The sequence below is a fragment of the Podarcis filfolensis genome (assembly GCF_964270895.1).
Source record: "Podarcis filfolensis genome assembly, chromosome: 12".
Lineage (NCBI taxonomy): Eukaryota > Metazoa > Chordata > Lepidosauria > Squamata > Lacertidae > Podarcis > Podarcis filfolensis.
The window spans coordinates 56,304,586-56,325,859 of NC_139614.1; the positions used below are offsets into that span (position 1 = coordinate 56,304,586).

General features: G+C 49.3%; 1 protein-coding gene across 1 annotated transcript; it reads left to right on the forward strand.

The window, feature by feature from the left end:
• The first annotated feature begins 2,475 nt into the window (after window positions 1–2,475).
• Window positions 2,476–20,839, forward strand: LOC310746028 (zinc finger protein 777-like). Its single transcript, XM_083579602.1, has 6 exons — window positions 2,476–2,790; window positions 9,142–9,534; window positions 11,936–12,062; window positions 14,586–14,699; window positions 17,501–17,755; window positions 19,395–20,839. The coding sequence occupies exons 1-6, from the start codon at window positions 2,764–2,766 to the stop codon at window positions 20,534–20,536; spliced, it is 2,058 nt and encodes a 685-aa protein (XP_083435728.1). The 5' UTR covers window positions 2,476–2,763; the 3' UTR covers window positions 20,537–20,839.
• Window positions 20,840–21,274: the final 435 nt, after the last annotated feature.

Genomic DNA, 21,274 nt, shown 5'->3' on the forward strand with positions numbered 1-21,274 from the left:
CCAAGAGGGTGGGTCAAGGACTCCGTGGGGGTAGAAGCTGCACTTCCGGCTTTCAGTTGACCCTGAGTGTATGTGTATGGGGTGGGGGGCTAAACGAAGTAAATCAAGACTTAGGAGGGGGCAGCCATTGATGGAGTGGGGTGGAGACGAGCATCTTGAGTCCCTTTTCTTTGGGGAACAGAACCTGGAGCCGGGATTACATGGGGCATATAAATATGTATAAATTATTATTATTATTATTATTATTATTATTATTATTATTATTATTAAATTTGAATACCACTCTTCATCCGTAGCACCATAACATATGGGAGGCGCCTTCAGGGAACCTGAAACACAGATTTGCCGCGCACTTAATGATACAAATAAATAAACGCAACTGCAATTTTCCCAAGGCTGCAGCTCTGTAGCACCCCTTATTTATTACATTTGTAAGATTGCCAGAAGAAATATCAACAACCTCAGATCTGCAGATGACACAACCTTGATGGCAGAAAGTGAGGAGGAATTAAAGAACCTTTTATTGAGGGTAAAAGAGGAGAGCGCAAAATATGGTCTGAAGCTCAACATCAAAAAAACGAAGATCATGGCCACTGGTCCCATCACCTCCTGGCAAATAGAAGGGGAAGAAATGGAGGCAGTGAGAGATTTTACTTTCTGGGGCTCCATGATCACTGCAGATGGTGACAGCAGTCACGAAATTAAAAGACGCCTGCTTCTTGGGAGAAGGGCAGTGACAGGCCTAGACAGCATCTTAAAAAGCAGAAACATCACCTTGCTGACAAAGGTCCGTACAGTTAAAGCCATGGTTTTCCCAGTGGTGATGTATGGAAGTGGGAGCTGGACCATAAAGAAGGCTGATCGCCAAAGAATGGATGCTTTTGAATTCTGGTGCTGGAGGAGACTCTTGAGAGTCCCATGGACTGCAAGAAGATCCAACCTCTCCATTCTGAAGGAAATCAGCCCTGAGTGCTCACTGGAAGGACAGATCCTGAAGCTGAGGCTCCAAGACTTTGGCCACCTCATGAGAAGAGAAGACTCCCTGGAAAAGACCCTGATGTTGGGAAAGATGGAGGGCACAAGGAGAAGGGGACGACAGAGGACAAGATGGTGGGACAGTGTTCTTGAAGAGACCAGCATGAGTTTGACCAAACTGTGGGAGGTAGTGGAAGACAGGAGGGCCTGGCGGGTTCTGGTCCAGGGGGTCACGAAGAGTCAGACACGACTAAACGACTAAACAACAACATGCCACTTTTTCTTCCAAGGTGCTTAAGATGGTTCACGCGGTTCTCCTGCTCCTCCCTGTTTTATCATCGCACTAACCCTGTGAGGTGGGCCAGGCTGAAAGAAGGCAGTGACTGGCCCCCTAGCCCAGGGAGCTGATGCAGGATTCGAACCCACGGCTCACCACTCTGCCCCACTGGAAGGCATGCATGCAACCCCTCCAAGCAAGCCTGGGGACGCCCCCTCCTCCCCAAAACTTGCAGCAGTCTCCAGAGGTAGTGCAATGGTCAGTGCCAGACTGGGACACTGGGAGAGACCCGGGTTTGAATCGCACCCACCCCAGCTCTAGGCTCACTGGGTGCGTGGCCTTGCGGGGGGGGGGGGAACAGTCTCAGTGGCTTCTCTCAGCCTTAACCTACCTCACAGGGTTGTTGTTAGCGAGGGTAGAATGAAGAAACCGAGGAGGAGGAGGAGGAGGAGGAGAAGAGGACCATGCCCCACAACACCTTTTGAGCTCCTTGGAGAAATAAGGGTGGGATATGAATGCAGCAAGCAAGCAGGAAATAAATAAATGAAATTGGCACGGCCGGCGGCATATAAATGCAATCAATAAATAAAAATGTAAAAAAGGCAGAAAAACCGCCTTAGATCTGCCGGACGCAGCCGATAGGTGTAAATGAAATAATAATAATTATTATTATTACTAATAATAAATAAATAAATAAATAAAACCATTGCAAGAAATAAGAAATCAGCACGGCTGCCTTAGATCTGCTGGCCGCAGCCGACGGATGTAAATGAAATAATTATTATTATTAATAATAATAATATAAATAAATAAATAAAACCACGTGCAAGAAATAAAAAAATCAGCCCGGCCGCCTTAGATTTGCTGGATGCACCTGCCTGGGGCTATTCATTCCGTTAATTTCATGTCATGAAATCCACATACCGTAGGAGGAAAATAACCCTCCAGGCTGTTTTCAGAAAAGCGAACAAACGAGTGGATAAATAAGTAAGTAAATAAATGTCGTCGCCCCTTATATCTTTTTTTTTGTGCGTAGTTATTTGCCTCCCCCCCCCCCGCAGAGGGCGCCGAACGGGAGCCGGAAGTTGCGGGGCGCCGCTGGCTGGCGGCGCTGGGCGCTCCTCTTTCCCCCTTGCGGCGCCGGCGGCGACAGGAGACGCAGCAGCAGCAGCAGCAGCGCGTCAGGCGGCGGCGTCGAGCCTCGGAGCGCGCCCCGCCGGTGCGCCTGCGCGCCGCTTCCCCTGCGCGCATGCGCGCCCCCTAGCGCAGAGCGGCGCTTGGCAAGAGTGTGGCTGCGTGAGGAGCTGCGCTCGGCGGCGGCGGCCGCCTCCTTCCCTCCCTCCCTCCTTCCTGCCTCCCCTCGCTCCGTCCGGCCTCCGCCTCCGCCTCCTCCTCCTCCTCCGCCGGGCGGCGGGCGGACCCAGCAGCAGCCAGCCCGCCCCGCGCCCTCCCCGCCCGGCTGGAACCTCGTTGCGGCGCCGAGCCCCGGCTGAGGGGGGCAACAAAGGGCCATGGAGGGGGGGGCGCCGCCCGCACAGGTGAGGCGGGGGGGGGTCAGAGGGGGGGGACCCTTCCCAGGAGGAGGGGGGGTTGGTGGGGAGGGGGACACTGGCACGCTTGGCTTCGGGGGTCCTGGGGGGGGCAGCTGCGTTTGGTAGGGAGAGGGATAATCTATACTCTTGGGGGGGGAGAGGAAAATGTGTGTCTTTTTTGGGGGGGTCCTTCATCTGGGGGAGAGGAAAATGTGTGTCTTTTTGGGGGGGAGAGGAAAATGTGTGTCTTTTTTGGGGGGGTCCTTAATCTGCGAGTCTTATGAAAGCTGCGTTTTTGTAGGGAGAGGGATAATCTGTACTGTGGGGGGGGGGAAACGTGTGTCTATTTTGGGGGGGGTCCTTCCTCTGCGAGTCTTACGAAAGCTGCGTTTGGTAGGGAGAGGGGTGAACTCTGTACAGTGGGAGAAGGGAAATGTGTCTTTTCTGGGAGGGGTGGGGGTATAGCTTGTGCCTCCCCCTCCCCAGTTAGCTGCCTTTTGGGGGGGCGGGTGGTGGTGCTGAGTTTGAGGGGTCCCCCCAACACCACCACTTTCCCACCCGGTGGGCCTGTCAAAAGCCGGCCCAGACAGCTGCTTGCTGCAGTCCTTGGAGGCTGCCTGCCTGTACTTGGGGGGGGGGGGCGCCTCTGTCGTAGCTCTTGAAATCTATGCAAAAAGGGGTGGGGGGGGACAAGCATTTATCCCTCTCTCTGTGTGTGTTTTTTCCGCCCCCCCACTTTCCGATTTTCCCTGGGCTTCTCCTGCCACAGTTTGGCAGATTACACCCCGCCTTCCTTCCCTTAACCTTATTGCTACCATGCAAATGGCACAACCAGCTGGTCATTTGTGGCCTGTGCAGTAGAATGAGAAGGGGGGGAGGGAGGAGGGAGGGAAGAAAGGGAGATTTGTTTACATCAGGCTTTGTTTTCGGCCATCATTGGGGCTCAGGGCATTTGCCTTTCCCAGGAGGGCTAGCCCCCCATCCCGTAACCGGCCTACTTCCTGACTGCTCTCCCTTATCCCTAAACCCCCATTCCTGTTGGGAATACCCCTCTCCAGCGAGGTGGTGCTGATCTTTTAGGAAGAGGGGCGCAGAAGAAGAAAGCGTAAGCGTTTAATCCTCCGGCCCTCCTTGCTTACACAGATTTCACCCAAGGCGTTGATTTGAAACCTTGGGCCACACTGGCGTCTGTGAGAAACCCCCTGATCTCTTTCAACCCTTCATTTCTTTCTTCCGGAGCCTGACACAGACACGAATTCTGTCTCCTGTCCTGCATGTTTCTAACCAGCTGTCAGTAGCCTTGAGTGCAGGGAGAGAGATAGAGAGAAAGATGTGTTGTTGTTGTTAATATTAAGGTGAAGCCAAAACAGGAACATTCTTTGGACAGGAATGAGGGGGTTTCTGCTCTTCGTTCTATAGACCAGTTTGGAGAACAGGATGTTATTTCTGCCTCTTCTTTGTGTGGGGAGAGATATTCCATTAGAAAATGTTGGTGGGGTTCCTCAGCAGCTGCCCTTGTTATCTCAAGATTAGGTCTCCTCTGAACAATTTTTCTGAGTCTTGCTCTTAAACTGTGTCTGAAATCTCAGGTGAAGGCCAGGTACAGGGACCGCTCTGGAGCAACTGGGAAGCGTGTGTGTTTGTGTGTGTTGAGTTCAGCTTGCCCTGTGGTAGAATTGACCCTAAAAACAGTACCATGGCCAGGGCCTTGTAAATGCATAGCAAGCCCTCAGCGTAGCATCCCCTCCTAAAAAAATGGTAATGAGGAAGGAGGCGTGGCCACAGGGCTGTCTTGCCTCACCTGAGGCAAGGATGCTCCTGGCAGAGGATTTCCCCCGTTCAGTATAAAGTTATTGGCTAAGGCTGCAGTCGTAACTGCGTCTACTCAGAAGCAAGCCCCGCTGAGTTCAGCAAAGCTCACTCCCAGTGAAGTGGGATTATGACTGCGGCCTTACGCAAAGGAGTGCATAGACATTCTGCTTCTTAATTTAGAGCTCCCCTGGGTTGGGCGCACACAGGAAGCTCAAAGGTGTTAGCCAGGAAGTGGGGTTTTGAGAGTTGATGGGGGAACTGCAGCAACCTAGAGCCTCTCTGAAGAACCACAAGCCCGGCTGGAGGTAGAAGGAAGAGAGAGACTGACTCAAGCTGGCTTCTGCCATGGTTTTGTTATTTGTCAGGCAGTTATTAGGGCCTTTCCCCAGCTGGAGATTCCCGGTGGTTAAGCAGCCTCATGTCTGTAGTGCAAATTGGGCTGCCCCACCAGGCAGAAGGTTGCGCTTAGCTTTGCAGATATTGAATATGTCTCAGGGAACAACGGGGCACTTTTTCTTTTTCTTTTTACTCCTTACTGGGTTAGCAATTTTATTTTAAACAACCACCCTGTCTTTGATATATACAGAGTATCTTCTAAAATACATGTTGTGCGCATATTAAGGTACATATGTGTCACTTGTGGTAACCGAGGGTATATGCTTCTGTGGATTTTTTTTCTGGGACGCACAATCCTTACTTCCGAATTTAGGGAGCCAAACTTAAATTTCAACTGTCCTGGTTTCGGAAGCATCCATGCCAACATAAATTGGCTTTCCCCCACCAACCTGGTGCCCTCCAGATCTGAAGACATCAGGTCTAGATCAGTGTCATTAAAGCTTTAGCTTCTGTTAGAAGTTCATTGAGATGTTGAATTACAGGAAGGTACTGTGTCTCTCTCTACACACACACACGCACAAAGTTGAGTCAGTTTTATTTATTTGTGTGCTGCCTTTCTGCAAAAAGCACCTCTATGAAAAATTCTAAAACCATCAATTTGAATAACTCGCACGGACAAAATCAGTTCTAAAACACCAATCAATATGAGCAGCGTGGGCATCTGTGATGACAGGGAGCATTTTGCTAGCTCAGTTCTGTTCCAGATCTTTCTTTTAACAGAGCCAAGCCAGGTAGCCTATACTCCTGCTGTAGCTCTCCTGCCTCTGGGCTAAGCACAGGAGCCAAGTGGAATCATAGAATTGTAGAGTTAGAAGGGACCGTGAGGGTCATCTAGTCCAGCCCCCTGTAATGCAGGAATTTTTGCCCAATGGGGGCTTGAACTGAACCCATGACCCATGAGATTAAGAGTCTCATGCTCTACTGACCATGCTACTCTGATGGAGCCTCACAGTTCAGAGGCAGTATACCTCTGATTGCTAGATTCTGGGGATAACAAGAGGGAAGGGCCATGCCCTGTTGCCATGCCCTGTGTGTGAGGACTGAAGGGCATTTGGCTGCCAGCCAGGATGCCAGACAAACTGGAGCTTTGAGCTAATGGTGCAAGGTGATCTTTATGCTAGCCTTTCCCAACCAGATGCTCTCCAGATGTTTAGAGACTACAATGTCCATCAGCCCCAGCATCATACGGGAGAGCTGATGATGGGAGTTTTCGCCCAAAACATCTGGAGGGCACCTGCTTTGAAAACACTTGCCTCATGTAGTTACGCCCTTCCTCTCGTATAGGCAGGTGTTGCTGCAAATGTGTGTGTGCAGGTCTATGGGCAATGCACTTGCCTTGCCTGTTGGTTAGCCCACAGATCCAAGAAATTCCAAATCATTCTATCATGCAATTTGTTCGTCACCTTTCCAAAGACAAAACCATGCTCAAGGCGGCTTGCAACATAAAAAAAAACTTTGGTAACTGCAGACATAGCAAAAGCAGCCATGAACAATAAACAGAAGATCAGAAAGCACACAACCAAACTGAACAATTTCCACATGAATCGTAAGAGCCAAAATAAAGATATAAAAAATTAACAGCAACAACTGCCCCCGACAAGACCCCTCAAACAAAACCCCAGCCCATTAAAATAACAGCTCCTGTACATTCGCACACAATTGCTTGCATGTTTACCCAACAAGGGGAGCTGCTAATGAGAAGGGAACCTGTTTGCCCTGGCCTTTTAGCGCTGGATATATCCCTGGGTGTGCCCCGTTTGCTCTTGACCAGCTGCGCTCGGGTTTTCCATCAAACACATTATCTCAGTGATCTGGTTCTGTTGTGGCTACTTGCCTAGCAAATTGAGAGTGGGGGCTTGAATTGAGAGCACCCAGTTCACATTCTTACTGCGCTGTCTTACAGGCGTCTCCTCCGAAGTAAGCCTCATTGCCGTCAGTGGGACTTGTTCTTTTGGATTAGTGTCCTTAGCAAGGGTGGTGGTGAGGAATCTTTTGCCCTCCAGGTGCTGTTGGATCTTCCAGATGCCACCAGCCATCCAAATGGCCAACGGTTAGGGATGACAGGGATTCATTTGTTTAAAACAGCGTCACCTTCATTGTCAAGCAACCCCAGGGTTGGGCACAATGAAACGAAACAAGGTTAAGTTCAACAGCATTGGAGAATCACAGGTTTCTTCTTGCTGGTTCACAGGGCTGGAACATCCCCCCTCCCCAGCCAGTTGTAGTTTCAAGCATCGCAAGAGAGCCCACTGAAAATGTGGGCTGCGACAACAACAAAACGTCTTTTAAGAGTGGCACCTCAAACTTATTATGGCATAAGCTTTCGTGGACCAGAGTCTGCTTCGTCAAAAGTCTTATCCTGACCTGCAAGTACATATCTACTTGGTGATAGTGGTGGGATTATAAAAAGTGAGGTCAGGAGGATTTGACGGCTGCTCCTCTGGAAATGAGGACAATGAGCAATTATTTCTGTCCTCCTGGGCAGAGAGCATTGGCTAAGACTTCCCTTTTCCAAGGCTGCCTATCTTCCCACGAGCCAGTGCAAGGGAATACGGATAGCCATTGCTCTCCTTTGGGGCTTGGTTGGCCACAAAGCCAAGAACAGCAGCAGTATCAGCCTACAGCGCAAGCTGAGAAAAGCCCGGCTGCTGGATGAGGCCAAAGGGGGCTCATCTAGCTCAGCATCTTGTTCTGGCAGTGGCCAACCTGAGTGTCGAAAGGGAAGCCCAGGGGCAGGAACCCAATGCAATGGCACTTTCAATTCCCAGCAAGTGGTATTCAGCAGCGTTCGAAATTCACCAGGCGCATTTTGCACCTGGCTATTGGCCGCTTGCAAACAAGTGAAGCCGCCTGGGAGACAATATGGCGCTTGACATCTCCCCCAGCTGGAGGTGCGTGCCTGGGGATCCTTGGATCTTGACTGTTTTCACACACTAGCAACACATCCTGTAGAATTCTATCCGTTGTATTTTATCTGCACAGTCGTAATGGATTTCAGGAGCAAAAAGTCACATTGAAAAATACGACTTTCGAGCCCTGAATGGCAACTAGGCATTCTGTTTTGGTGACTGTAACCTTGGTTTAAGGAGCAATTTGGCAACTAGCTTATATATCTGAGTTTCTAACACGGGTATTCAGAGAGAATGGAGGTAGTAGACATCCACCCTAACAAAAAAACCAATGACCCACACTGAGTTCATTCTGGGTAACCAAAATGATCAAGGGGATGGAATGACTCCCCTGCGGAGGAGGGTTGTAGCGTTTGGGACTTTTTAGTTTAGAGAAATAATAAGAAGCAGCATGGTAGAAGTTTATAAAACGATGCATGGCATCTAGAAAGTGGATGGGGAAAAGTTTTTCTCCTTCATACCTGTGGGCATCCCAGTGAAGCTGAATGTGGGAAGATCTAGGATAGATAAACGAAAGTCCTCTTTCATGCAATGCATAGTTAAACTGTGGAACTCATTGCCACAGGAGGCAGCAATGGCCACCAACATGGATGCCTTTAAATAAGAATTAGACAAATTCATGGAGGGGGAGAGAGCTGTCGACGGCTACCAGCCACGATGGATGTGTTCTGCATCCACAGGCAGAGACAGCAATGCTTCCGAATTCTTGTGGCTGGAGACCACTGGAGGGGAGAGTCTCTTCCCCTCCTGCTGGCTGGCCACTGTGAGAACAGGATGCTGGGCTAGATGGGCCATGGGCCTGATCCTGCAGGCTCTTCTTATGTTCTCACGTGTGGAGCAGTGCATTCATATTTTCACTGCAGGACAGTGAGCGTTGGAAACTGCTTATCCTGGATCAGACCAATGGTCCATCCAGCTCACTATCACCTTCACCAGTCTTGGGGGACCTGTGTGCCTCTAGATGTTATGGGACTACAACTCCCATTGTCCCTGACTTGGTCATGTTGGCTGCTGGAGCAGATGGGAGCTGGGAGTTGATGTTTAGAGACCAACAGGTCTACCACCACTGCTCTACACACAGACTGTCAGTGCCTCTCCAGGATTTCAGACACAGATTTTTGCCAGCCCTTGCTGGAGATGCATGCAACTGAGCCTGGGACCTCCTGTGTGCAAACCAGTTGCTCAGCCAGTTTGCTGTGGCCGTTTCCCCTACCTAACCCCTGTCTTTTTCTTCAACCAGGCATCAGAACTGGACCGGGAGCCTCGGCGACGGTTTCCTCCGCGGCTCCCCACCGACCCCGACCAAATGTTCGAAAGGGAAACGCAGACCGCCGAGATCTCTCTCACCTTGGTGGCGTCCTTCCAAGCGATGGAGAAGAAGGTGGAGTCTCACGCCACGCGGTTGCTGGATTTGGAGGGCAGGACGGGGATGGCGGAGAAGAAGATAATAGACTGCGAGAAAACAGCTGTGGAAATCGGGAACCAACTGGAGAGCAAGTGGGCTGCTTTGGGGACTCTGATCCAGGAGTACGGGTTGCTGCAAAGGAGGCTGGAGAACATGGAGAACCTCCTGAAGAACCGTAATTTCTGGATCCTCAGGTTCCCTCCGGGCTCCAAGGGAGAAACCCCCAAGGTAAGGGCCTCTCTGGTGCTGCAGGATAATGGTGTATCTTCCACCTAGATCCGTGAATCTGAGCATGCAAACCTGAGCATGAAAACAACGAATCAGGATGCGGCAGCTGGACCGGTGACTGGGAGTGGTTACCGAGACCATATAACACCGGTTCTGAAAGACCTACATTGGCTCCCAGTACGTTTCCGAGCACAGTTCAAAGTGCTGGTGCTGACCTTTCAAGCCCTAAACGGCCTTGGCCCAGTATACCTGAAGGAGCGTCTCCACCCCCATCGTTCAGCCCAGACACAGGTCCAGCTCTGAGGGCCTTCTGGCGGTTCCCTCCCTGCGAGAAGTGAGGTTACAGGGAATCAGGCAGAGGGCCTTCTCGGTAGTGGTGCCCACATTCCCATCAGATGTCAAGGAAATAAACAACTACCTGACTTTTAAAAGACATCTGAAGGCAGCCCTGTTTAGGGACGCTTTTAATGTTTGATGTTTCATCGTGTTTTTAATATTCTGTTGGAAGCTGCCCAGAGTGGCTGGGGAAACCCAGCCAGATGGGCAGGGTATAAATAATAAATTATTATTATTGTTATTATTGCGAAGCTTTAAAAGGAAATTAAACAAATGCATGGTGGATGACAAGTCTATGAGGCTGCAGTCGTATGGACTCATTGAAGCCAACTTCTGAGTTGGCATGTGTAGGACTGCATGGTCAAGCAAGCTTTATGGAACCTCCATATGCAAGAGCAGTCTATCACTGAGTCCCAGTTAGTGGGGAGCAACAGCAGGATCAAGTTATTGCCTTCAGGCCTTCTTTGGGTGTATGGTTGACTATGGTTGGAAAACAGGATCTTTGAGTAGATGGACCTTTGATCTGATCTAGGGAAAACTGGGACTTGGGAAAACAAGGCCGTGTCTAATGTCCCTGGGCAGGGTGAGTCAGCGTTGAGACTGAAAGATTAAAAAAAGACTCTTGAGCCTTTATTCTGTTTCATCTTGGTTGCATTTAGTTAACTCACGTTGAGAGGAAAGGTTTGCAGAAATAGCTCACTAGAGGGAATCTAAATTTCTTCTTTTTTCTTTAAAGAAGATGAAGTGAGACAGCTGTCCAGAAGAAGCTATAATTTACATAGAGATGGAGTCTAGATTTCTGCACAATTGAGACATCCAATTTCTGCAGTTTGAAATAATTTGCGACGGTGAAATCGGTTCTGCTTAATCTATGTCTTTTGTTTGGTGGCAAAGCTGACAGAGGGAGGAGAGTTCTTCTGAGGCAGGGGTCCTGTTGGACTACAACTCCCATCATTCCTGGCTATTGCCTATGCTGGCTGGGGCTGATGGGAATTGCAGTTGACAACATCTTGCACATTCCTTGGGAATAAGTGATGCTGAGTTCATGGGAACTTACTGTTGGGGATGTTTTGAATAAGGACTAGGAGGCGAGGGACCGGGAGAGTTAGGGGGTGTGCTCACTCATTTGATGCTTGGGAGGACAGCCATGGTGATACTGTAGTTAGTTCACCATACAGTCATGGTGAAGATATACATCCATGATTATATACTAGTTCAGAAAATAAAAAATGTTCAATCCAAGATCAGTCAAGAGAATGGGAGCATTATTAACGGTCTTCAAACAAAAACATCTTGGAGGTCCCAGGCCACAGGGAGGTTAGGCTGGCCTCAACCAGAGCCAGGGCTTTTTCGGCTGTGGCTCCGATCTGGTGGAACGCTCTGTCCCAAGAGACTAGGGCCCTGCGGGACTTGACATCTTTCTGCAGGGCCTGCAAGACAGAGCTGTTCCACCAGGCCTTTGGCCAGGGCACAGCCTGACCCCCTCCTTTGGTAATTCTTCACAGAACTCGAGCCCAATGGTTGCCATCAATTTGATTTGAACTGATTTTATAATGAATTGATTTTAGAATGCTGTATTATTTTACTGTTGTTAGCCGCTCTGAGCCGGGCTTTGGCTGGGGAAGGCGGGATATAAATAAAATTTTATTATTATTCTTATTATTATTCTTATTATTATTATTATTATTATTTTCATAGAAGCGAAGAGAGCTACTATTCGCATGTGATCAGTGCAAAATTGAAGCAAATTTGGAGAGAACCTGCAATCCACGCATTTGTTTTTTAATATACCTCCACCACGTAGTCCATTGGCTTAGCAGTGCCTTGCAAAACACATATCAAATGGGTCAATTTATCTGAAACTATGATACACAAGGCCTTTGTGAATCAGATGTTAAGGGGAAAAGATTGGCGTACTTTTCTATAATGTTCCCAATAAGAGAACTTACAATGATTGATTTTGGCCCAGGGATTTCCAGCTGGGATCCTAGCTCTTACAAAAGCAGGTGTGAAATGTTGGTTGGATGAGAAGCTTGGAGAATCCTGACAGCTCTTGTGGTTGCAGGTGCCCGTGACGTTTGACGACGTGTCCGTCTATTTCAACGAAAAGGAGTGGGAGAAGCTGGAGGAGTGGCAGAAGGAGCTGTACAAGAACTTAATGAAGGGGAACCACGAATCCTTGATCTCTCTGGGTAATGTTGCACAACGCAATTGTGGGCTCCAGCTGGCCTGGACAGGGAACTCCATGCATCCTTCAGAGGAAGGGCTGAATTTGAGTGCCAAGCCATATCCATAGACTGTGTGCAGCATTTGTGTCTGGGGCCAGATAATCACGGGGCGCTCTGCGTATGCCGTCCCTACTTAAGCCAGATCATTTGCTTAATCTGCTGGAAGCCATTTCCACTCTCATTACGTCCGGCGCTCTGGACCATTGTCTGTTCAGCTGATTCTTTGATTGATTGATTGATTGATTGGGAAATGGGCACCCCCACTTTCCAAATCGGAATTTGCATGGTTGATCTTGTCACGTTGATAATCAGCCTGGAATTGTGATCAATGTTGTTACAAGCTTGTGTCTGAACCCAGCATTCCTGTGTCTCCCTACACACATTGCCAAGAGGTTTCAGACCTTTGGCCAGAGTTATAACACGTGTTCATTACAAATACTGTATGTGTTTACTCTTAACCTTATGCCCCAGGAAGTTCACTCACAAGAGGAATAAATCGGGTTTATTACATGGACTGAAAGTGAGAGGGTATAGCAATTGTGCCTCAGGCAGCGAAGTTATAAGCAGGAAGCGACTTGTGTGAGATACACACCTTGATCTAAAGAGTAAAGAAGGATCCCTATCAAAAGCAGCCTGCGTTTTGGAACATGCCATTAATTCCCCCAAGAGGAAGAGCTGTTTGACAGTGGAACGGTCTCCCTTGGGAGGTTGTGGACTCTCCTTCCTTAGAGCAGCCCTTCTCAACCTGTGGGTCCCCAGATGTTGTTGAACTACAACTCCTATCACCCCTAGCTAACAAGGCCAGAGCTCAGGGATGATGGGAGTTGTAGTCCAACAACTGCTGCCTTAGAGGTTGTTCAGCAGAGGTTGCATGGCCATCTGTCAGGGATGCGTTAGCTGTGATTCCTGCGTAGCAGTGGGTTGGACTAGATGACCTTTGGGGTGCCTTCCAACTCTAAAATTCTATGATTCTGTGATTCTATGAAATGTAAAGGAGGCAACAAAATAAAATATGTCCCTACCTCCACACCCCTCTCTTCATGTAAAGAGTATGATTTACAGGCAGAAACTGTGTCTTTGCGTCAAATTACTGTATTTTTTGCTCTATAAGACTCACTTTTTCCCTCCTAAAAAGTAAGGGGGAAAGTGTGTGGGTCTTATGGAGCGAATGCAGGCTGCGCTGCTATCCCAGAAGCCAGAACAGCAAGAGGGATTGCTGCTTTCTCTGCACAGCGATCCCTCTTGCTGTTCTGGCTTCTGGGATTCAGAATATTTTTTTTCTTGTTTTCCTGCTCCAAAAACTAGGTGCGTCTTATGGTTTGGTGCGTCTTATAGAGCGAAAAATACGGGTAGATGTAGGAGAATGAAAGATAAGATTCATGCCTTTCGTTAACAGTCGTCAACGGGTTTGCCATACCTATTAGCCAATCACCCATTCCCACTACCCTTCTGAGAAATACCCCTCCCCACCCTCTCACCATATAGAAGGGTCTGGTGACTTCTGTTTCAGAGTATCTGAAGAAGTGTGCATGCACACAAAAGCTTATACCCAGAACAAACTTAGTTGGTCTCTAAGGTGCTACTGGGCATTTTTTAAAATTTTTTTGGGAAGGATTCTTTTAAATACTTTTTAAGGGGGGGGGAGGTTTTTTTAAGGACTTGATTCTTTTAAAGGATTTTTTTGGGAAGAGTTTTTTAAATAATCTTTTTCTAGGTTTTATTTATTTATTTCGACTATGGCAGACCAACACAGCCACCTACCTGAATCTACTGGCTGCCTGTTCATGCAACACTTTGAGGCTGTGTGTTTTTGGGCCTGTTCATGAAAGTAGTTCACCTCTTTCTTCTCCTTTTGTCTCATGTTAGGGTTAGGGCCAGGGCCTTTTCAGTACTGGCCCCGACTTGGTGGAATGCTCTGTCCCATGAGACTAGGGCCCTGCGGGACTTGACATCTTTCCGCAGGGCCTGCAAGACAAAGTTGTTCCGCCTGGCCTTTGGTTTGGACTCAGTCTGACCCTTATGTTTCCCTCCCTTTATGCTTTTGATCTATGGGCTACTTTTAAAATGAGGCTGCATTTTAAATTGCATTTTAACCTGTGTTTTAAATTGGGTCCCCCCCATTATGTTTTTTACTGTGACTTTACTGGTGTTAGCCACCCTGAGCCCGGCTCTGGCCAGGGAGGGTGGGATATAAATAAAATTTATTAATATTATTATGTTTATATTTGTTTGTTTGTTCATGTGCAGAATTTCTCCCCTGCCCATCTAGTGCCCATGCACCACTCCGGGTGGCTTACAACAATTTAAAATCGCAACGTAATCAAGATACATATATTTATTTGTCAAAATTTATTTGCCGCTTAATCAACAGAAATCTGTAAGCGGTTTACACATAAAACCATGTGAAACAGTCATTTAAAATGCTGACTTAACTGCCTCCCACCCGTCTCCTAAACCGGTGACCGTCTTGTTCTTTGTCTCCAACAGACTATGCAATTTCTAAGCCGGGCGTTTTGGCCCAGGCAGAGCCTGGTACCGACTCATGTCTTGGAGATGAGCAGGACTCAGAAGAGCAAGGCAGTCTTCCTGACCCTACTGCAGGTGAGCAACGGGTCTGTACGGTTTGTGCTGCAGGCCTGTCTCGGTGTGTGTGTGTGTGGGGGGGGTGGTCCTGCAACAAAAGGCACTGCTTTAAGTTCAGACAGAACTGTTTAGTCCTGCTTCAGTATTTATTTCTCTCTCTTTTTTTTACAAACAAACCCCACTGTCACAAAACAGGTTTTATGCAAATCGTAGCCATGATGGCTGTGCTGGGCCTCCAGAATTTGAGGCTGGGATGCTTCTAAATCGCAGCTGCTGGAAACCACAGGAGGGGAGAGGCGCTGTTGCGCTCAAATCCTGCTTGCAGGTTTCTCATGCTGAGAGCAACCTAGCTCCTGTCAGTACGCCTTTCAACCGATGTGCAGCGACTGGGCTCAATAGCTGGTTCTGCCCCAGCTGGGCTAGGTGACTGGAGCACTTTCAGAGACCTTGCAATCCTGGGAAACAGGTCCCAGTGCTCTGGACCCACAACTGTGCATTGTGAGCACCAGACTCATGCAGAGTATAAATAATGCGGAAGCTAGCCGTGAAGCATAACTCCTTTTATTTCTAATAGCTACTACAAACTAACGAACTACTGGCTTGCATGAGTGACATCTCCCACTCAGCCATCTAGTCACAACATAGATAAGACTCTCTCCACACACAGAGTCAGGCAGGAGCAAAAGTGTACAAGAGCAGTTTCCGCCCGTTCCTTTCTCAAAACATCAGATCAGGAGATTCTTGCAATGGGAGGGGGTGAAGATATCAACAGCTCCTGCACTTTGTGCTAGCTGCAGCTTTAAGGGCGGCCCCATGTAGAGGGCATTGCAGCAGTCCAGGCTTGAGGTTGCCAATGCATGTACCGCTGTAGCCAGGTTATTCCCTATATATATATGTGTAATTCACATTTCAAAATATTCATTTAAACAACCTTAAATCAGTGACTTCCCTTCTTCTCTTTCCGTGGTTCATTTTGCATACCATACATCCCTGCATATTTTACATGAACTAAACCATTCAGTAATCCATGGTTACATCTATCAAAACTCATTTACTCTGTAAATTTATCTTAATGCTACCAGCGTTTTTAAATAAACACAATTTTCACCCATATATTCATTAAACATTTTCCAGTCTTCTTTAAACGTACATTCTTCTTGTTCTCTTATTCTATAAGTTAAATGTGCAAGCTGTCTGTATTCCATCAGCTTAAGTTGCCATTCTTCTCGTTCATTTTCCATTATTGGGCTAACAAAACACAGGCCGCAGTAGTAACATACATAAATTATCTTTTTTGACACCTGGGAATTTCCCTCTGAATTATCCCCAACAGAAAGGACTCTGGTATTTTTAGAAAATTACTTTTAAATATTCCCCCCCCCCATTATATATAATTTCCCAATACTCTCTTACCCTTTTACCAGTCCAAAGCCAGGTTATTCCTGTCCAGGAGCAGTGACTGCCGGTGTATCAGTTAAAGCTGGTAGAAAGTACTCCTAACTACTGAAGGCGTCTCTGGTGTCTCTGGTGACAGCAGCAAATCTCCCAGGCTTCAAGCATGCTCCTTCAGAGACAGTGCAGCCCCTGCGGACCCAGAGCAGTTATCAAACAGCGGAGATGATAGCACTGAGCCCTGTGGAAAAGATTTCTCCCATGAAGCCAGTGTGTCGTGGCTGGAGTCATGAAAGTCACTGGGTGACCTTGGGCCGGTCACTGCCCCTGTCTAACCCTACCTCACAGGGTTGTTGCGGAGATTATTGTTGTTGTTGTTTTTATTGAGTTTTATAAACATGAATAATGTTATACAAATAAGTATACCAAGTTTTCTCATGTCTTGTTGTGGGGATTGTTTGAGGAGCGGGGAGAACTATGTACGCCACCTTGAGCTCCTAGGACAAAAGGGTGGGATATTTGTTGTTGTTTAGTCGTGTCCGCCTCTTCGTGACCCCCTGGACCAGAGCACGCCAGGCACTCCTGTCTTCCACTGCCTCCCGCAGTTTGGTCAAACTCATTCTGGTAGCTTCGAGAACACTGTCCAACCATCCCACCCTCTGTTTGTGGCACACTTCCTGTTGTTGTTTAGTCGTTTAGTCGTGTCCGCTTCTTCGTGACCCCCTGGACCAGAGCACGCCAGGCACTCCTGTCTTCCACTGCCTCCCGCAGTTTGGTCAGACTCATGCTGGTAGCTTCGAGAACACTGTCCCACCATCTCGTCCTCTGTTGTCCCCTTCTCCTTGTGCCCTCCATCTTCCCCAACATCAGGGTCTTTTCCAGGGAGTCTTCTCTTCTCATGAGGTGGCCAAAGTCTTGGAGCCTCAGCTTCAGGATCTGTCCTTCCAGTGAGCACTCAGGGCTGATTTCCTTCAGAATGGAGAGGTTTGATCTCCTTGCAGTCCATGGGACTCTCAAGAGTCTCCTCCAGCACCAGAATTCAAAAGCATCCATTCTTCGGCCATCAGCCTTCTTTATGGTTCAGCTCTCACTTCCATACATCACTACTGGGAAAACCAGAGCTTTACCTATACGGACCTTTGTCGGCAAGGTGATGTCTCTGCTTTTTAAGATGCTGTCTAGGTGGGATATAAAAGCGATAAATATATAAATAGGCTACCTAGTCTGGAGTCCGCGTGGAATGTTGGTGCTGTGTTCCTGGTGCATCCTAGTGAAGGGGGTTTCTTGAGAACAGCGAGAGCCACTGCCAGCCCCCTTCCTTGCTATGTTGTCGCTGCAGACTTTCGCTGATCCTCCTGCAATTTTACATTTTTGTAAAAAAAATTAATTTTTTAATCCTCTTCCTTTCTGAATCCTTCCTCCCGCAGCTGGCATCAGGGTGGTGATCAAAACAGAGGAGCCCCATTCCGACGACTGCCCGGAAGACCTGGAGCCGCACCAAATGTCCGGGAGCTCGGAGGGGGATTTCCAGGGCCTGGATCAAGAAGCCCCCTGCAGAAGTCCTTACAGTGCAGCCACACCTCTGGGGAACTTTGCAGGGAATAACCTCGAGGAAGCGGGCGACTACGACATGGGCTTCGGGGAAATCAAGAGAGTAACTGTCCAGCACGGCACATGCACAGGTAAGAGCTTGCAAAACAAGGTTTATTAAATTTCTGAGAAATCAATCAACTTAACCAAATACAACTTGATGGTTGTTCCATCAATACTGCAAACAGCCCCAGTGTTCCAAAGGAACCTTAAGACAAATAGCATAGCCAATGGACTATTTCGCTCTAGTAAGTCTCTCTCTCTTGCATGCGATTGTGGGGGGTCTTCAAGTTGGTGGCAAGGTTGCACGGAACAGCAATGGGTCCAATCTCCCTCTGGCAGCATGCAGTTGATATTTCAGTTTTTCTAGCGCATACCTGCGCATACCATGAGTCAGGTGTCAGACCCTGGCCTGATTTCAAGCATTTAGATACAGTGGTACCTCTCGACGCGAACGGGATCCGTTCCGGAGCCCCGCTCGCATCCTGAGCAGAACACAACCCGCATCGCAATTCGCCGCTTCTGTGCATGCGTGCGACGTCATTTTGAGCACCTGCGCATGCGCGAGCAGCGAAACCCGGAAGTAACCCGTTCCGTTACTTCCGGGTCACCGCAGAACGCAACCTGAAAATGCTCAACCTGAAGCGTCTTTAACCCGAGGTATGACTGTATTTCCACCTGTGCTGCTGGCAGTAGAGTAGCACAGGTGTCCTTTGATTCTCAGTGCAGTGGGCCAGGGAGCCTTCAAGGGAGTCTTGGGCTGAGCTGGGGTTTGCATAAAGGTTTCCCAGCTTATATTCTGGCTCTTGCCATCCACCTGTTGGTGCATGAGTACGAACTGAGGGTAGCTCTGAGGCTGGGGAGAGCAGCACCTCACAATCTTGCAGTGCAAAATTCCTTTCCCCCTACCACTCCCCCTTGATCAGTGGTGTTCCCGGAGGGGTGCGTGGTTATCTCTCTTCTTCTCTCCTCGCCCCCAGCCCTGCTGATAGAGCAAATTCAGCCATTCCCCAAAGCCATATAACTACTCTGAGCAAGGGAATAATAATAATAATAATAATAATAATAATAATAATAATAATAATAATGTATTTATACCCAGCCAAGACCGGGCTCAGGGTGGCTAACACCCAATATAAAAGCAAATTGATTGAAATACAATTTAAAAACAAGATTTAAAACATTAAAATACAGCCTCATTTCAGTGGAAACTCAAATCAAAAACTTTTTGGGGGATGAAAACGTCAAGTCTTCACCAAGGCTAACTATCCAGCCTGGTCCTACGTGGGCCAGAAAAAAGCCAGGGAAGTCCCCAAATAGGAGTTCCATCACAGAAGGAGAAAGGAAAAAGGATAGAGGGGGAGGAGATCAAGTTGATTCCAAGCCAAAGGCCAGGCGGAACAACTCTGTCTTACAGGCCCTGCAGAAAGAAATCAGATCCCGCAGGGCCCTGGTCTCGTTCCACCAGGCCGGAGCCATCACTGAAAAGGCCCTGGCTCTGGTTGAGGCTAATCTGACTTCCTTAGGGTAGTCTGCGTGGATTGCAAAAGTTGCCATTTTTAAAAAAAGAAAAAAAATTCCAACTCTTTAGCATTGAGAGGGTTGCAGGGACTCATGACAGTCAACAATCTGGCAGGCCGTTTTCAGGAAATCCTGGAGAAACTTTAACCCTGAAATGTTTCCCCTGCCGATCAAGTGACGCCCTGACCTTTCCTTTTGTTTCCCTCCAAGATGGCGGCATTGTGATCAAAATGGAGGAGGAGGAGGAGGAGGAAGAAGAGGAAGAGGAGGAGGAAGAAGAAGAAGAAGACCCTGTCAACTTGGAGCCGCGTGGGCTGTTCTCCTCGAGAGCGGAGCCCCCCTGCTCGCTGAATTGCAACGTGGAAGTGATGCGGGAAGAGAAGCGGGTGGTGAAGCCCTCCAGGGCCACGGTGGGCATCTGCGCCCCTCTGTGCGAAAGGGACAGTGGCGTCGAGTCGCGGCCGGTCACCCTCCAGCAGAGGAACCGGACGCGCGAGAGGCCGTACATCTGCCCGGAGTGCGGCAAGAGCTTCATGCTGCGCATCAACTACATAATCCACCAGCGCAACCACCTCAAGGAAGGCCCCTACGAGTGCCACGCCTGCGACCTCAGCTTCCGCATCAAGCAACAGTTCCTGCTGCACCAACGGCTGCACACCGCGCGGCGCGGGGTAGCTCCCCCGCCCCGGCGGGGCCAGGCCTACCCCGACAAGCGCAGCCTCAAGCCGCAGCCCAGGCCCCCGCCGGCCCCGGGGAAGCCCTACAAGTGCGGCGAGTGCGAGAGCAGCTTCAGCCACAAGTCGAGCCTGAGCAAGCACCAGATCACGCACGTGGGCGAGCGGCCGTACTCGTGCGGCGAGTGCCGCAAGAGCTTCCGTCTGCAGATCTCGCTGGCCATGCACCAGCGGGTGCACGCCGGCAAGAACGAGCTGTCCTTCATCTGCCCGCAGTGCGGCAAGGCCTTCAGCCGCCCCTCGCACCTCCTGCGGCACCAGCGGACTCACACGGGCGAGCGGCCCTACAAGTGCAGCCAGTGCGACAAGACCTTCAGCGAGAAGTCCAAGCTGACCAACCACTACCGGGTGCACACGCGGGAGCGGCCCCACGCCTGCGGCGAGTGCGGCAAGGGCTTCATCCGCAAGCACCACCTGCTGGAGCACCAGCGCATCCACACCGGCGAGCGGCCCTACCACTGCACCGAGTGCGGGAAGAACTTCACCCAGAAGCACCACCTCCTGGAGCACCAGCGGGCACACACCGGCGAGAGGCCGTACCCCTGCACGGAGTGCGCCAAGTGCTTCCGCTACAAGCAGTCCCTCAAGTACCACTTGCGGACACACATGGGGGAATGAGGACTGCTTCGCCCCCTTGCTCTCTCCCATCGCACTAAAGCCCGGGGATCGGGGAACTGACGGGGTGGGGAGCTGGGGGTTGGGGGGAGAATCCTCCCAGTGCACCCCTCCGCCCTCTCCCCCGCCCCGTGCCCTGGGAGCACAGACTCATGGTCTCGTCCTTCAAGTAAATAACGGGTTTCAGAACCAAACTAACCATACCTGTGTTGGCACCGCGCCACCTGCCAGCCCTGAACTCTCCGCCTTGCTTCTGCCTTCCCTGCCCTGTTCTGCTCTTTTTTTTATAATAAATGTGGAGTCTGATTTTTCTTTGGTAAGCAAATGCCTTCAGGTTTTGGGTTTGTTTCAGGAGTGTCTGGGAACTCTGTATCCTGGGGAAAGCCCAGGTGAACAGAAGGTCCTCAAGGAGCTAGTCCTGAGTGTGTGTATGAGCATGTTTAGACCCGAGGAGAGAAAGCCCCAAAGGACCCCTTTCAGCAGGGACAGGAGGAACCCCAGCGTTGCCACATTTGCCTTAAGATGCGTTGTCCAATTTGGAGGAGGGGGCGGCATCCTTGTGTGTACTTTGCACTGTTGTTGCACAGTTTGGGTCTTCTTTGACACTGGGCAGAATTGACATATTATTTGTTTCCCCTGTGGGAGAGAAGTTTGGATTTGTAATTACTCAGGAGGTGGGGGAAACATGCTGGGAGAAGAAACTGCTTGTGATTATTTCAGGAAGACTCCATTGGTTTTCTT

Coding starts and splice junctions, on each gene's coding strand:
- LOC310746028 (XM_083579602.1), top strand. CDS start 2,764: ATGGAGGGGGGGGCGCCGCCCGCACAG. Junction 9,535..11,935: donor CCAAGGGAGAAACCCCCAAG/GTAAGGGCCTCT, acceptor TTGTGGTTGCAG/GTGCCCGTGACGTTTGACGA. Junction 12,063..14,585: donor CGAATCCTTGATCTCTCTGG/GTAATGTTGCAC, acceptor TGTCTCCAACAG/ACTATGCAATTTCTAAGCCG.